Here is a 17,869-nt window from a genome sequence, read left to right on the forward strand (position 1 = left end):
TATAAACTAAAACATCCCTTAAAGAAAAACTAAAATACTAACAGGAGAAACAGAAAATATACCATATTATCCTTTATCCAGCATATAAGGAAAGAGGTATGCTTAATTTTTCAGATATCTGAGTGATTGCCTCTTTAAGCAACAAAGTTGTAAATATTTTTGTTGTATTAACTGGTAATACTAGATAACGCATATCATAATTTGACATTTTCTTCAAGATTCAAAGTCATAATTATGACTACTAATTTCCATATGCTAATTAGTTTCAGTTTTTTTAACCTTCATTAATTTTCTGATTTTTTTTTTTTTCTGGTTGCAAGAAAATTCCTTCCCCAGGGCATGTTGTTTGTGTGTTTGTTTTTACCTGCTGACATTGTACATCCAAACCACCTTTTCTCTTTTATGGTCTTCTAAAGAGCCCTTCTAGAGGTAAACATAAACTATTAATTTCATTCCTTTTACATCTTTTTTTAAAATTTAAACTGGGGGTGAGATGAGGACTAGTGCTTGTTTTATTGTTATACAGAAGAGATAAATTAGTATTACTATGAAGGAGTTGACTAAATATTATTATCTGGAAATGTAGATATCTACCCAGGTATAAATTATGAGCATTAAATACCAAACAAACATGCTGACCCCTCCTAATGCTTTTCGTAATTTTTGACATGGATATATCCAGACATACTGACATTTACCTAAAATTTAGTAGCCTAGGCAGTTTATTTTCCTTATGTTTAAATTCAACTAAAATACATACCCTTTTAAAAAATAATTTATTGTGCCCAAATTCACAGAACAGAAATTCACTATTTTAAAGTGAAAAATGTAGTGGAATTTAGTAAAGTCACAGTGTTATACAACCACCACGTCCATCTAATTTCAGAATATAAATACTTTCTTACTATTAGAAAAAGTTAAGCATTTTATTTTCAGAAATGGTATTGGAATTCACTTATATTTCATTCTTTAAGTTTTCTGTCATGAACATGTATTACTTTTAGGGTCTTTTTTTAAAAGCTGCAATTTTAAAAGGCTGCAGAAATGTGTCATCCCCAAAAGTCTTCCTTGACTCAGGCAGCCAACATGAGTTCCTTCCTCCTCTTCCCTCCACCTCCTTAGAATGTTCATACCTCCATTTTAGGAGTTGACATATTAATATTGTGTCTATTTTCCTTTCTGCCTCCCTTTGAGGGCAAGAAGTATAACTTTTCATGTATGAATCCTGAGTTTTTGGTCCTGTAGTAATTGTTCAATAAGATATTTGTGAAAATGAAAGAAAAACAAAAAAGGAGAAATTACCTTAAGCTCGGTATTGCCAGTCAGCCATCTCAATAATTACCTGATACTCGAAAACCTATCTGGTCCTTTCCTAAAAGTCTTAAATAACACCCATTGCTTATATAAAAGTACAATTTCAGAGAAGAGTGATTGAACAAGCAGATAAAGGCAGCTTAAAGGGACTAACGTAGAAGAAGCCGTAAAATTCACATTGGTCACAGAAACCAAGAGTGAAGATGAAAGCAACCGGAGCGGAAGGTCGTTGTTACATAAAAGACGGGGATTTTTGTTGGTAAATTTTAAAATAATGTGATACTGCCAAAATACAGGGTGCTTCGCAAAGCACATGGGCAGTACCAAGGCCTTTGCCTTGAGGGCATAGGAAAGGCCTCCTGAAGTGGGAGGAAGAAAAGCGGTGTAATAAAGGCAGAGGGAGGAAACGCCACGTGATAATTATGGCTGAAGGAGGCCGGTGAACGTATACTCCACCTAGAACACATAGCTTCTATATTAATCGTGTTTGTAAATTTCTATATTTTATAATGTTTTGACTTCTTTAAAAGCTTGCTGGTCAGGGAGAGACTGCCCTCCCAGGACTACAGCCACTTCTGAGACACAGCACTGGGCTCAGCTGCCACTGGGAGCTTACCTTTCATATGCAAACCAAGCAATCCCAAGTTGGTGGCCCAGACCACCTCCTTACCTAACTCACACACATTTCGCCTGTCCTAAATCACCCAGGGTCAGGTACCAGACAACTGGAGACCATCCTTGCAGCCCAGAGCCTGTGGACATTATTCAAACTAGCCAATCCTACGGTCTTTCCCAAGGAAACCGCAATAGCTGTGGCCTGGACTCTGGCCTTGCTCCGATTCTGCCTCCTAACCAATCCTGATGCTCCCTCCACCACCCTGCCTGGCAGGGGATGCTCCCTTCTCTTAAGAAGTGTAAGTAATTGGGTTCTCCTACCAGTGGTATTAACCCCGTCATGTCATCACTCAGATATCTCTAAAAATTAAAAACCTATGGGTGCAAATTAGTGAACAGCCTTTAACAGCTCTTGAAATTCTTTGATCTCCTTCTTTTATACGCACTGAAGGTACAGTTGGCTCTCCATATCCTTGGGCTCTGTATCCAGGGATTCAACCAACCACAGATCGAAAATATTCCGAAAAAAAGTGAGTGGGCGCATCTGTATTGAACACATACAGACTTCTTTTCTTGTCCTAATCAATACCATATAATAACTATTTACATAGCATTAACATTGTATTAGGTATTATAATTAGTCAAGAGATAATTTAAAGTATACCAGAGAATGTGCGTAGCTTATATGCAAATACTGTACCATCTATGTCAGAGACTTGAGCATCGTGGATTTTGCTATCCAAGGAGGGGTTCTGGAACCAATCCTCCATGGATGCCAAGGGATGACTGTATTTAAATGTTCTATTATCGCTAATCTTGTAGTTCCTGTTATTTGTATTCTTTGAAGCCTCCTGGTGCATCAAAAAGCTAGTGAAAAAATATCATCCTGCAGTGAAAACCTTAGTAACTTTTACAGCCCGTGAGTCTCGCATGATCCTGTATGTTCTTGAGCATATGGCAAATACAACTTTTCCATGCGTGTAATCCAGAAGAATCAAACTATGTTTAGTCAGGGTTTTCTGTAAAAGCAAAACTAAGGCTGCTTATCATATGCAACATGGCCAGCACAGGACCTACGTGCCCTCATTTCCTGCTCATTTGCTTTGAAGGAAATGATCCCGCAGATTTCCCAATCACAAGGCCCTATGAAAGTACTCTGAGCCCTCCCTCCCCTCCAGAACACACCAGCAAATGACATTTGCTGCTTGCCTAGAAAAGACAGGAACTAGATGACACTAGCACACCACAGTCACCTCGCAGCTGAGCACATAGACCCTTAGACACTTACCTACGATAAGGGGGTAGAAATAGTGGTTGCCAGGGCCCAAAATATGTCATTAGTGGCTCCTGGCCACAGTACTACCTTGCTTGTTTAAATCAGCACTCATGAGTATTTTCACATATCTTTCTAAGGAGATGCAAGTCTGATAAGTCACCCCACAGTTATTTTGCTGAGTATAAAGAAAGAGCTTTCTTTTTTAGGGATTCTTTCCCTGTACTGTTACCATTTTACCTTTTACCTCCTAAGCTGCAAGTCCAAATGTAAACATGTGGCTTACCACCAGAAATCATACATCCAATAAAATAAAAGTTGGACAGAAAAGAAATGAAGACTTGGATACACAGAAAACATAAATAGAGCAGAGCATCCAAACTGGGGGAAAGAATTTAACGTGGCCATAAGACTTTTCCTGGGCTTCAGATTTGATTCTGACTTTCCTGGCCATCAAAGCAAAAAGCTGTATAAACATCAATATCAGAAACACAGAAACATCCTTCAAGGAGAACAAAGCTTTTCCTAACTATGTTCTAGAGCTGTGGTTCTCACAGTGTGGTTCCTGACCAACAGCTTCAGTATCACCTGGGAAATTGTTTTTAAAAAATGCTAATTCTCAGGCCCACTCCAAACCTACTGAATCCAAGACTGTGGACTGGGCCTAGAGACTTGGATTTTAGGGAGCCTTTGTGGTGATGCTGATATGGGCTAGGTTTGAGCACCATTAATCCAAGGAAAGGGGTTTTCTACAAAGGGCACTGAGCAACCATCCTACGGCAAACATGGGGAATTCAAGCAGCAGTTCAATAAAGCTGCAAACACAGAATTAAAGTGCAATTCAGCAAAGGCAATATGCAAGGAGACTAACAGCACAGGGCCCAGGCATGTAGCTTTTGGCGATCCTTCTTTGCTGGGTCAAACATTGACCCTAACACATTCATACTATCCTTGTTCTAATACCTAGCAAAGGCGTACATGCAATGGTTCTGGGTGTTCTTGGGCAGCCCAAACTCAGAATTTATTCCTCCTGCTTCCCTCAACTAGTTCCTCTCCCCATTATCTGAGATTCAACCCTATAACCACCTCTGGTACCTTTCTCTCCATCATCCCCATGTCAGTTGTCACATCCTAAAGAAATGACCTCTTTCGCCAGGCGCGATGGCTCACACCTGTAATCCCAACACTTTGGGAGGTTGAGGCCGGCGGATTGTCTGAGGTCAGGAGTTCGAGACCAGTCTGGCCAACAGGATGAAAGCCCATCTTTACTAAAAATACAAAAATTAGCCAGGTGTGGTAGCGGTGTCTGTAATCCCAGCTACTCCTTAGGAGGCTGAGGCAGGAGAATCGCTTGAGCCCAGGAGGCGGAGGTTGCAGTGAACAGAGATAGCGCCACTGCACTCCAGAGCGAGACGCAGCAAGACTGTCTCAAAATAAAAGAAAGAAATGACCTCCTTCTCCCCTCCTCTCATTCCATAATCAATTCATCAAGTATTTGCTATGTATCTTCTAGGTGGTATAAACTCAGCAGGAAACGTGACAGACAAAAAAAAAAAGAAAATCCCTAACTTCATGGAGCTTACTTTCTCACTGGGGAGACAGCAAATAAGTAAGTAAAATCTATGGTAGGTGAGTGATGAGTGCTAAGGAGAGAACCAAAGGCAGAACGGAGGGAAGAAGCCTTGGAGGGGAGGTTGGAGATTTTTGACAGGGTGGCTAAGGAAGGCCTCACTGAGAAGGGGCCACGTGAGAAGCGCACTGAGGAAAGTGAGAGGCTCTGAAGAGAACATTCCCAGCACATGCATGGCGAGTGCAGAAGTCCTGGGGGGAGAGTGTGCCTGGCACATTTGAGGACCAACAACGGGCCCAGTGTGGCTGAAGCAGAACACACAATAAACAAATAGGACTGAAAGGAGCTAGAATCGAAGAGGTAACCAGAGGTTAAATCATAGGTCATAAAGGGATGGACTTTTCTATGAATGAGCCGGGAGACCACAGAGCTTTGAGCAAAGGAGTGGCATTTTAACATTTCTGGCTGCTGAGTGGAAGGCAGGTAGAAAGGGGCTAATAGTCAAAGCAGCAAGGCCAGTTTAGCAGGCTGCTCTCCCTTCCTTCTCTACTAGCCGAAACCTCTCCACTGGGCTCTGCCCGCAGCTGTGGACCTGCACCCCTTCCTACCAATCTGCTCCTCCTCCTCCCTAATCTACCTCTTTGAGTGCTGCCAAATGCCAGCTTAAACCTCCCCATTCCCCATTAGAAAAGAAATCAGAGAGCTCACACTAGAGCTCACATTCTCTACCACATGCCCTGCTCGATCTTCCCAACCTCATCTCCCAGGCCTCCGACACATATATCCAACACACCAACTACAAAATGCTTGTTCAGCATTTCCAAATACACCTACATGGTCCCAGCTTCTGGCCTTTGCTCTCTCTGCCTGAACATTTCTGACACCTGCTTCCACCTATGGAAATCCTCCCCATCTTTCCAGGGTCATCTCAAACCCCACCTCCTCCACATAAGTTTTCCTAATCCTTCTGCAGCCTCGAACCTCCACACCATTGAACCTGTTCTTTCTTTATTCTCTTTAGTACATTTCCATCTGTATTTGTCCTGGCTCCCTCAGTGGACTCTATGCTCTTGGAGGGCAACCCATGGCTCACACAACTTTATAACTAAAGCATAGAGTACAGCACCCTGTATAGAGTGAACATTCAATGAATTCAGTGATGCCAACATTATCCTTCCATGAGCAAAGTTCTCTCACTTTCAGTAGCCTCTTTAAATCAGTTTATCACCTCAGAGTAACTGTTTAGTTAGGATTTTAAATATATTGCACTCTAACAGATAAAACTCTAGCAGAGAAAAGTGTGTTACATTTTATGCTTAATTAGTAACACACAATTAAGCTTCAAAGATTGAAAAGTGGACATAGAAAGCAAAATCCTTCTACGATTAACTGCCACCAAAAGTTTTTTAGATAGAAAGATGCCCATTTAAATTTGGACTGCTTTAAAATGCTGGACCTCAAAGCTCAGGGAAATGGATTCACTTAAATATTTTAAGTGTTTATTTTTATTGGTAAGATTTTTGATGGAATCAATGCTAATCTCTTTGTGGAATGTAATGCAGACATATTGAAAGTTCTACTTTCCCCTTTGTGGTGTCTTAAATCAGCGTTATTCCTGCATAATTTATAATAAGAGTATGAAAACACTGAGTCAGATTTTCTCAATGTCTGTCATTAAAATGTGGAGGTGGAGTATATTTTCTTTTTTCTTTTATCATTCTCTGCAGTAGAAATTCCCAAAAGGGCACCATTCTGTATGGCTCAAATAATTTTCTTTTCTTTTCTTTTTGTTTTTTTGTTGTTGTTGTTTGGTTTTTTGTTTTGTTTCGTTTTTGTTTTTTTTTGAGACGGAGTCACCCATGCTGGAGTGCAGTGGCACAATCTTGGCTCACTGCAACCTTCACCTCCAGGGTTCAACTGATTGTCCTGTCTCAGCATCCCAAGTAGCTAGGATTACAGGTGCTCACCACAACGCCTATCTAATTTTTGCATTTTTGGTAGAAATGGGGTTTTGCCATGTTGGCCAGGCTGGTCTCAAGCTCCTGACCTCAGATGATCTGCCTGCCTCAGCCTCCCAAAGTGCTGGGATTACAGACATGAGCCACTACACCCAACCAATAATTGTCTTTTTAAGGAAGTATAAGTTACCAACTTCTACCTCCTCTTTGAAGGTACTAATATTGGTATCCAAATTTCAAATATAAAACAAAGACCAAGAAGCCAGGTGTGGTGGCTCACACCTGTAATCTCAGCATTTTGGGAGGCCAAGGCAGGCAGATCCCTTGAGCCCAAAAGTTCCAGATGAGCCTGTAAAACATGATGAAACCCCATCTGTACAAAAAATATAAAAATTACCTAGGTGTGGTGGCACAGGCCTGTAGTCCCAGGTACTGGGGAGGCTGAGGCAGAAAGGGTCACTTGAGCCGGGAAGGTTGAGGCTTCAGTGAGCCAAGATCACACCACTGCACCTCAGTCTGGGTGACAGAGAAAGACTCTGTCTCAATAAAATAAAATAGAATAAATAATTTAAAAATTAAAACCAAAAGAAGCCCTACTCTACAGAAAAGAGGATCTGGGTCTCAAACTCAGATTTAACTCAAAACGAACTTTTCTACGAATCATTCTTTAAGGCAAGACCTCGATAATAAATTTCAGCTTTGTTAAAAATAAACCCAATAATACATCTCAGCTTTGTTAAAATTATGTCAATATCAGAATGATTCCTAAGGATTTAATTTGTCCTTTGGAAAGTTATATTAAATATTAGTCACTTTCTTCAGGTGATATCTATTAAATACACTAAAGGAAATCAATGTATACAAGATAAAAATAAATTAATTTTAAATATTCTAATTGAACATTATTTTAATAACATCAATGTCATTTTAGCAAAACATTTTTAGTATAATTCAATTAAAATGGTATTTCTTTCTAACAAGATAATGTGTCTCTTGAAGTTCCAGTCTTGATATGATTAGAGAATCCAGTACAAGTGGAAATAATGAAATGAATCAGCTGTGTGTCCCAATCAGGAGGTTTGGCTACAGAAGTAAGATCGGTCATGATAATCAAGGCATAGAGTAAAAAAAGGGGACTTTATCAAAAAGACTAACAAGAAAATCAGAATGGAAACAGATTTTATAAGCCAACTCCCATCATCATTCAAAGACCCCTCTTATTCTTGTTTTTAAAAGAAAATATCTTGAACCATCAAATTGAGCATAGAGAAAACAGAAAAGCAAACCCTGGCAGTATACGAAGATATTCCCCAAAAATAGTGTATGGATTCCATTTCCAAAAATCATTTTTAAATTCTCAATGGCCTTGGTCACTTTTGAGCCAGCATATGTAAGTGTGGGTTCCCCAGGAGCAGGCCCCGAGACAAGAGTTCACGTCCAAGTAATTTACTTAGGCAACTCAGGGAACACTGGGTGGGGAGTGCGGTCAAAGTGCACTGGAAGGAAGAAGAGCCCACGAAAGACACAGAAACACACCCCAGAATTCCCTTCCCCACAAGGGGCAGAAGCTGTGGCGGTTATCAGTCATCCGGTTAAGACTTCTCTGGGGCATGGGATGCCAGGGGTTTCATTCCGTGGTGCCTGAAGACCACCTCAAGCAGGAGCCAAGCAGTTTTCCCAGCTCACAAAGAAGACCCTTCAGGCAAATCATTTCAGTCCTGGCATTTAGTGGACCTCTGCCATGAAAATGGTAGGGTGCAAAAATGCAGACTGGCCATTGATAGCATTGTCTGCACTGCATCTTCCAAAAGAACTTCTTTCCCATCAGCAGTTGTATCTGCTGTTGGTATTTGATATCAATCTTCTCCCCATTTTCTACTATCCAATAAATCATATAGTTCACATACAAGTCACTCAACCCTAAGCTAGGTGATTTATGTTTCACATTCATGTGAAATTTTATATAAAATACATAATATTTTCTTACCTACGACTTTATTTCTCCCTTTGAATCTACTTTATAGTCTCCATAAATGAAGACTCAAAGGCTGGCCGGGCACGGTGGTTCACGTCTATAATCCCAGCACTTTGGGAGGCCGAGGAGGGTGGATCACCTGAGGTCAGGAGTTTGAGATCAGCCTGGCCAACATGGTAAAACTCCATCTCTACTAAACAAAAAGAACAAAAATTAGCAAAGTGTGGGTGGGCACCTGTAATCCCAGCTACTCGAGAGGCTGGGGGAGAAGAATTTCTTGAACCTGGGAGGCAGAGGTTGCAGTCAGTGGACATTGCACCTCTGCACTCCAGCCTGGACAACAAAAAAAAAAAAAAAAAAAAAAAAAAAACTCAAAGGCTATTGCTGTGTTTTAAGTTCTTTGACATCAAGCTTGTCTCAGTTGAGTTATGAAAAAAAAATCACTCTTTTGATAGTAGCCATAATGGTCTATAATAGGTTCACAAAAAAAAGATGGGCCGGTACACATGAAGAGACCAGGCCATGCCAGTATCCAGAGAATGCTTTATGTTATTAGAGCACAAGAAGTCACGTACAGTTCCAAAACTGCACGCTGTCACAAAATCATGGGAAGGGACGGGACCAAATCTAAAATGTAACTGCAAAGAAGCATTTTTAATGAAGTAGCATTTCATTTGCTTCCAAAAAATATAGTCTTTAAAAACAGTCCAATCTAACAATTATTATTCTCAGGCTGTAGGGACATGTCTGTAACGTATGAGTAACTTTATTCTAGGCTGGAAATGTTCCTCTTTGGCCACACTGTGTATACAGTCAAAATGAGACAATGATGTGCCCAGGTACGTCTTACCTAACACAACCTTGATTCATGAAAGCACTCGATAAATATTATGCTTCATAATCAATACCAAAAAAAATCAATTCACAGAATGTTGGAAACTAAACTGAAATTAATAGGAGTGTAGCATTATCGGTTTCTGGAATTAAAGGAACCTGTTGTCATTCAACAGATACACAAAATACTGAACAAATATTGTCTGTTCATGATCACTTCAAGTTGTTTAGGCTACAGATGGCCTAATCTAGCTTTAACATAATTAGCATTTTTAAAAGAAATAAAAATAAAAAAATAAACCATACATCACCAAGACCTTCTGAATGCTTTTACACTGGGTTTAGAGGTCCATCTCCTGGCCTCCCTCCTCTGGAGCCACATGCAAGCACTTGACAAAGCCACTATTAAGTGAGATACCTTTCTAGTGGTAGGTTTTATACTTATGTATGCATGAAATCACACTACCAAAGTCACTGGTCCCCTGAAACAAACTCTCCATTGCACAACGCACTTGATTTTTAATATTTTTAAAATCAGATTTCTCTAATTATAGTAAATAACATATATAGACATCTGTTTCTTTATGATCTAAATCAGTGCTTCTCAAACTATGTGTTGTGAAGAAGAATCATTTTTTAAAATTATTATTTCTAGTTTGTCATCTAATAATACTTTTGCAAAGACAAAAATGATGAATTATTTTAAAATTAATTTTTTAAACAACATACAAAATATAAGCTTAATTTTTAAACTATTATTAGATAAAACAGACAAAAAATTACTGTCAAGTTCCTAAAAGAGTTTTGCAACATTTACTCTCAACCTTAGTACTTATCTGGCCACAGGCCAACCCACAGTTGGTGGGTAGATAGCAGTGGCCTGGGACCACACTTTGAGTAGCACTGATCAAAGCACCATGCATGTATTTATTCAAGAGAGATACATTACCTCTGACATCCTTTCCAAATCCCATAGAAGAAACTTTTTTGTCCACTTGTTCACTGTTGTTTGATTTCTCCTTCAGAACATCATCATCAGTAACAGCATCAGCAGAAAATTTTTTCTTTTTCTTTTTCTTGTGTCGAGGTGGAAGCTTTTTTGGAAAAGTAAACATTGGGAATATCACAAGAAACATTGCAATGGCACAAAGGAGGAATCCACTCCACCTAAAAATTGGAAAATGTGAATAGCATTTATGGCTTTTCTTTTGTGGGTGAGAACAAATTACTAGTAAAGTAGAAGTTTGTGGTGACAAAATTTTCGAGGAAACTTTATAATCAGTTGTAAAGAGATAGGAAGTTGGGCAAACTAGGAAAATGAAGGAATCTCCTTTTCTGTGATATAAATGAGAAATCTGCAATTATATTAGTGTTATACTGAATATTATAATCAGCAACCTAATTAGAATTTCATTCAAGAATTTTTGGGCACCAATGGGTTAGTTCTGCTAGCATCGTTAACCTTCTACAATGTGTATTTTATGATAAATCACTAAATTATAAATTCAATAGAAAAATAACGTAGACCATAGCATGTTATGCAGACCAATATAAACATTTTTTCTCAGAAGAAAAGCATTAATATCCCATGTGAAATATGTTTTAAATTGTTGATAGTATTCAAATATTTTTCTGCAAACACTTAAGAATTTATTAGCTGGGTGCAGTGGCTCACGCCTGTAATCCCAGCACTTTGGGAGGCTGAGGCAGGAGTTTAAGGCCAGCCTGGCCAACATGATGAAACCTTGTCTCTATTAAAAATACCTAAATTAGTCGAGCACGGTGATGGGCACCTGTAATCCCAGCTACTGGGCAGGCTGAGGCAGGAGAATTGCATGAACCCGGAAGGCAGATGTTGCAGTGAGCAGAGATCAGACCACTGCACTTTAGCCTGGGTGCAGAGTGAGACTCTGTCTAAAAAAAAAAAAAAAAGAATGTATTGCCACCCACTTAGCTGGCCTTCACAATACTTAACCAAGTATGAGGTTTACCGACAAAGACATTTAGACTTAGTCTCTGCCTTCAAGAACCTATAACCTATTCATAAGCAAGCCAAAATGTAAGAAACAACCTCTAAGAAATGCAAATGCATGTAATTAAATGTCAGATTATATGGTATAGATTATGAGTGCTATCAAAATTCAGAGAGGGAAAATTAATGAGTATCAGAAAGCACCCTAAGAAAAGTAGAACAGGAGCTATTAGACTCAGATTTCTGTCTTTAAATTTACCTGAGGATGTCACGTTGCAGAGCACTAGGAAGCAACCACAGAGAGTAGAACTGAAATTGTAGTGCTAAGGCCTTGGGCTTCTTGACTGCATGATTCCCCACGTGGCAATTTCTCAGTCCCCTTTCAACCTTTCCTTAGCAATCAGAGGCCCCTGACCCCACCTAACAGGGCAGCCACATTCTAACTACGATTCCTCACTTACAAACTCTACCATTCAAGCTTCCAAGTTCATAAATGCTCAAAACGCTTGCGTCAATTATAACCAGAATGCAGCAGCATTGTAAGTATTAACGTTGAATTCAATCCAGTAAGAATATAGATCTGTTGCAAAGTGAAAATTCATTTTTTAAAATAATGTTTCTAACACAGTGCTGTTATCAGCTGCTAAAGGTCACAGTTGAGAGAATGATTCCTACAATTAGTCATTAATAATTCAGTGTGCTATTTTCAAAGATACTTAAAGTTATATCAAATGAAGATTTTAAGATAGTCAGGAAAGGGCTTTATGTTGAGAAGATTGCTTGGGGCAGACTTCCAGCAATTTCAGTTATTCAGAATGTAATCACCAGCCCAGTGCCTGACACAGATTTGGTACTCAAAAAAATCTGCTGAATAAATAAATTGAAAGAGACAGTTTTAATTTTAAAAGGTTGGCTGGGCACGGTGGCTAACACCTGCAATCCTAGCACTTTGGGAGGACAAGGTAGGTGTATCACCTGAGGTCAGGAGCTCGAGACCAGCCTGGCCAATGTGGTGAAACTCTGTCTCTGCTAAAAATACAAAAACTAGCTGGGTGTGGTGGCAAGTGCCTGTAATCCCAGCTACTCGGGAGGCTGAGGCAGGAGAATCGCTTGAACCCAGGAGGTGGAGGTTGCGGTGAGCTGAGACTGCACCACTGCACTCCAGCCTGGGCAACAAGAGTGAAACTCTGTCTCAAAAAAAAAATAAAAATAATTAAAAAGGTCATCTGTTGGCCGTGTGCAGTGGCTCATGCCTGTAATCCTAGCACTTTGGGAGGCTGAGGTGGGCAGATTACCTGAGGTCAGGAGTTCAAGACCAGCCTGACCAACATGGAGAAACCCTGTCTCTACTAAAACTACAAAATCAGCTGGGCATGGTTGCACATGCCTGTAATCCCAGCTATTTGGGAGGCTGAGGCAGGAGGATCGCTTGAACCCTGGAGGCGGAGGCTGCGGTGAGCCGAGAGCGTGTCACTGCACCCCGGCCTAGGCAACAAGAGTAAAACCGTCTCAAAAAAAAACACACATGCACAAAAGAAAAAAAAAGTCATATGTCTACAGAGAACAAGCTATGAGTATGCCTGGGCCCCTTAGTACTTGGCTGCTTACGAGGTCCTTACCCATCAGGTACTGCTCATTTACCTCTGGAGTCTTCCCATTCCAGTCCCCTGAATCCCTGCAGCTCCCTGGCTCTCACACTCTCTCCACAAGAGGGCAGGCAGTGTAGTACAGGGGACAGCTCATGGGCTGTGGCTTCAGACAGACCTGGGTTTACATCCTGTCTTTACCACTTGCTAACTGTAGGATCCTGGGGTAATTATTTTGCTTTTCCAAATAGACCTTCTTATCTATGAGAGGGTTAATAAGTATTTTGGGGGTCATTAAAATTAAATAAGACAATGTTTTGAATGTACATCATAAAACATCTGCCCCCTAATTAGCAATCAGTTCATGATAGCTAGTTTTGTGTGGTTGGTTTGCCTTTTGTTTATTTATTTATTTTGATTTTTTTCTTTAGAGATAGTGTCTCACTCTGTTGCCCAGGCTGACGTACAGTGGCACGATCATGGCTCACTGCAGCCTTGACCTCCCGAGTGCAAGTGATCCTCCCACCTCAGCCTACCAAATAGCTGGGACTACAGGCATCATGGCTAATTTTTTATTTTCTTTTAGAGAATCAGGGGGTCTTACTACGTTGCTCAGGTTAGTCTCAAACTCCTGGGCTCAAGTGATCTGCCCACCTCAGCCTCCCAAAGTGCTGGGATTACAGGCATGAGCCACTGCACCTGGCATGCTTTTTACATAGCATTGCACTCAGCCTCCCTGCCCATCCCAGCCCCAGCCATTGACTTAAAATTATATGCAAACATTAAAAATATATGCATAATAGCCAAAGTGAAGGTGTGTAACAGAAATGGAATTATAGCAAATAAACAAAAATAATATTAAAGTGTGGGGTCATTTCAAAGCAGAGCAAACCGACTCACATTCTTCAACAGTCTCCAGAAACATTGACATAACACATGATATAACAACTATAACAACGATGCTAAAGAGGACCCTGAGAAAAAGCTGAGTGAGACAGAAAGTGTGCAGTACATGTTGGAAAAAGACATGTCAATAATAGCTACACTTCAAAAGCCAGGCTACCTAAATCCCTTTCATGAACCATGACTCAGAGACCATTCACAAAGCGGGCTGGTTAACAGAATGGTCTAAGAGCTCTGCTCTGGAGTAAGTTTCTTATCCCAGCTCTCACTGACTCTGAGGCTTATGGAAAATTATTCAACTCCCTGTGCATCAGCTTCCTCAGCTGCAAAACACACATAACACCAGTGACTATCTATGGTTGTTACAAGGCTTAGATGAGAATGTTTGCAGAGCTTAGTATAATGCTTGACACAAAATAAGCACCCAATACATTTTAGCATTATTGATTCCTTCCTTCCTTCCTTCTTCCTTTCAGCATATACCTACTGAAAATGTATCACTGCTGCTAGACATCGTATAAAATAGCATTGCATCAAATAACTATGTTGTTGTTCAAGGTAGAAGTCTGTTACAAGCAGAGTTACTCAATAAAATTTGAATTCATGTTTAAATAGACTCTCATTATATATCTATATTGACAATCTTTATCATTTACAGAACTAACATTGAGCCATTGAAAATGGATAAAATTATTTGAATGTTGATTAAATTAATAGCTAACACATACTTTACAGCAGGAACTGCTTAAACCCTACACATGTAAACTCATTCATTCCTCACAATGACCCTATGAAATAGGTACTGTAACTACCTTCTTTTACGGATTAAAAAACTGAGGCACAGAGTAACTTCCCCAAAGTCACATAGGTATTAGGTGGCAGACTAGGATATAAACTCAGGGGAGTATGGCTTCAGGGTCTATATTCCTCATCTCTCAGTTTTTTTTAATTTTTGTTTTGAGATAGAGTCTCACTGCATCACTCAAGCTAGAGTGCAATGGTGCGATCTCGGCTCACTGCAACATCTGCTTCCCACAAGCAATTCTCCTGCCTCAGCCTCCTGAGTAGCTGGGACTACAGGCATGTGCCACCACACTCGACTAATTTTTTGTATTTTTAGTACAGATAGAGGCTCGCCACATTGGCCAGGCTAATCTGGAACTCCTGACGTTTAAGTGATCCACCCCCCTCAGCCTCCCAAAGTGCTGGGATTACAGGGGTGAGCCACCATTCCCGGCCCTCATCTCTCAATTTTGCTGCCAACTGAACTAACATCTAAAAGACAGCATAAAGCACTGTTAGACTAAAGCTCCTGCCCTCCCTCCTTCTTCCTACGCGAGCTGGCTTTCCCTATCTCTCCCTCCAGATGTTTCCCTGTCACTGTGCCCTCCTTAAGGACCCCTAAATAGAACACAGAATACACACTGGGTGTTCATAAATAGAGTTAATTCATCTGGTTTTGTGACAATGAAAAAAAATCTCTACTCTGATTTATTTCAGAACTCGAAAGAAAACAGTCAAGACCAAAAATTTCACTGAGTGAAGAACTTAAAACTCCTGTGTTATTCCCCTAATGCTGACAGGGGAACTCCTTTCTGTGCGATTTAAAAATTCTACCAGACTTGACACTTCCAGCTTCAAAGAGCATTACTCATGGAAAGAGGAAGCCTGTATAACAATTAATATCTGTTAGCTGCTTTGAAAATCAATAGTGTTAAACAAGATTCCTACCAACCTCAGAGTTATAATGTTATTATCATGTAATGAAACACAGAGAACAAAGCACTCTAAGACACTCTTTAGAAAGTAATTGCTTTCTTTATGTGTGTCTATGTTAAAAAAAAAGTAAGTAAGTAATTACTTGGCACATATGTTTTCTAATACAGAAATATTCTCTCTGCTATAAAATGAAAATGCCTTATCAATGTATAGCTATTGCCAATCCACATGAAATGAATTCAGGACTCCAATATTTTCAATTAGTGATTGCAATTTTGAAGAAATAACATATCATGTTCAAGTTGAGGACTGTAAGAACTCAACCACAACTCTCTTACTTGGATAAATAACATCCCATTCAAACTTGAAGTTCTCATTCTGAGTCCTAAGCATTATTGATTTTGCAGGACAACTGAGAAAGCAGCTAAACCTCTAGCACATGAGGGAAAACAAAAGATTAGCAAGAAAAAAGCTTCACTGAGAGTGTAACAGTGGAAAAGCGGACTGGCATTCCAGGCAGTGGGAGAGGGTTGTAAAGCAAACACGCAATTACAATAAGAATGTGGAAAGAACATATTATTTTTTTAAGGCACAGGCAAGATACTGAAAGGTATGATTAAAGTCAACAGGGATGTCCTCACATAGCCGCAGCAGTCCTTTTCCTTCACTCTGCCATGAAGAAAGCACCCCAACCCTAAAGAATGCGGATTAAGCTACTGTCCCCAAACCCTCTGTATAAGCTCCCTGCTATGAGAAGGTACCACACACTTTGTGGCTTCAGGCAACACAGTCTGACTCATGTTACAGTTCTGGAGATCAGAAGTGTAAAATGATTGAAAGTACTGCATGCCTTCCAGAGGCTGAGGGAAGAACCCATTTCCTTGCTTTCCCGGCTTCTAGAAGCCATCTGCATTCTTTGCTCACAGCCCCTTCCTCCATCTTCAAGGCACATCACTCCAACCTGTGCTTCAATCATCAGCTCTTCTTCTCTGATTCTTGCCCTCCCTCCTGCCTCCCTCTTTCCTTTGATTACACTGGGCCCGCCCAGGTCATCTAAAATCATCTCAAAGTCCTTAATCACATCTGCAAAGTCCCTTCTGCCATGTAAAATAACATCGTCATAGGTTCTAGGGATTAGGACGTAGCTTTCTTTGGGATGTTATTATCCTGCCTATCACCCCTTCCCAGGCACCTTTCCGCTATTTTCTGTCTCCCATTGGGCAAATTTTAAATCCAAGTGTACTATAACTCTCATTATTATTAGTAAGAAGTGAAATGAAAAAAATAGAAAACAGGACGTACCAGTTTCCGATGAAACGAGGATCGTTCTGGTCAAGGTGAACAGGATTTCTGGGATCAACATAAAAACCAATAAGAAGTCCACCTAATAAATATCCCACCGCAGGGCCAAGTGCTCCCATGACATACATGATGGCTGAGAAGACAGAAGGGGAAATATGAAATACAGTGACATTTCATTACGTGTTACGGGGTCTCTCATTTCACTGTCATACCATAGGCATGCCACAGTTCAATCCAGGTAACTTCCAGAAATGGGGACCTTCAGAGATTTGTGTCCATGTTGACATCTTGGTTTTGAAACTTACCTTCTATCTACCTGTTGTCCTCTTAGAGCATCAGAATCATTGGGAGAGCATTTGGTTGCTTTTGCTTTGTTTTTTAATATAATTGCTCAGGCCCCACTCCAGAACCACTAAATTCGAATTTCTAAAAGTAGAGACCCAGGCTAGTTAATGAGGCAGCCACTGAATAACGAAAGAGAAGACTTTTTTTAAGTCTTACGATAAGGAAAAACAAAGAAAAAAGTAGGTGTCACACATTATAGCTGGAAGAGTCTAGCAGGATGAGCAAATTCAAGGCCAGATTTTGCCATGAGGCTGGATTCTGCTGAACCGACAAAACTGCTGAAGTGTCCTCAAATTGCTAATATTTTTTCAATTCACCACTTTAGAATTAAATAAGATCTTACAATACATTTCGTTTATTGTTAACTGAAGAATCTTACTCAAATATGAATAAATCTCCCTAAATGGCATGGGTCAAAAATTCCAAATGGAAAACACCAACCACAGATGAACCAGAAAATAATTTTTAAAGCATGTGTCCAAGGGGGATGGGGAGAATATGTC

The 17,869-nt window shown here is 40.1% G+C and overlaps 1 protein-coding gene across 3 annotated transcripts in view; it reads right to left on the minus strand.

Annotated features, from left to right (window-relative positions):
• Positions 1-17,869, minus strand: part of SLCO5A1 (solute carrier organic anion transporter family member 5A1) — a 153,775-nt gene that overhangs the window by 70,957 nt on the left and 64,949 nt on the right. For all 3 annotated transcript variants that reach the window (XM_039464926.2, XM_010330741.3, XM_003942904.3), the window contains 2 exons: positions 17,022-17,154; positions 10,489-10,706 (listed from right to left, as the gene is read on the minus strand). In XM_039464926.2, coding sequence (XP_039320860.1) covers positions 10,489-10,706; positions 17,022-17,154 — 351 coding nt within the window. The remainder of the gene's footprint in view (positions 1-10,488; positions 10,707-17,021; positions 17,155-17,869) is intronic.

This window comes from Saimiri boliviensis, chromosome 15 (genome assembly GCF_048565385.1).
Source record: "Saimiri boliviensis isolate mSaiBol1 chromosome 15, mSaiBol1.pri, whole genome shotgun sequence".
Taxonomy (NCBI): domain Eukaryota; kingdom Metazoa; phylum Chordata; class Mammalia; order Primates; family Cebidae; genus Saimiri; species Saimiri boliviensis.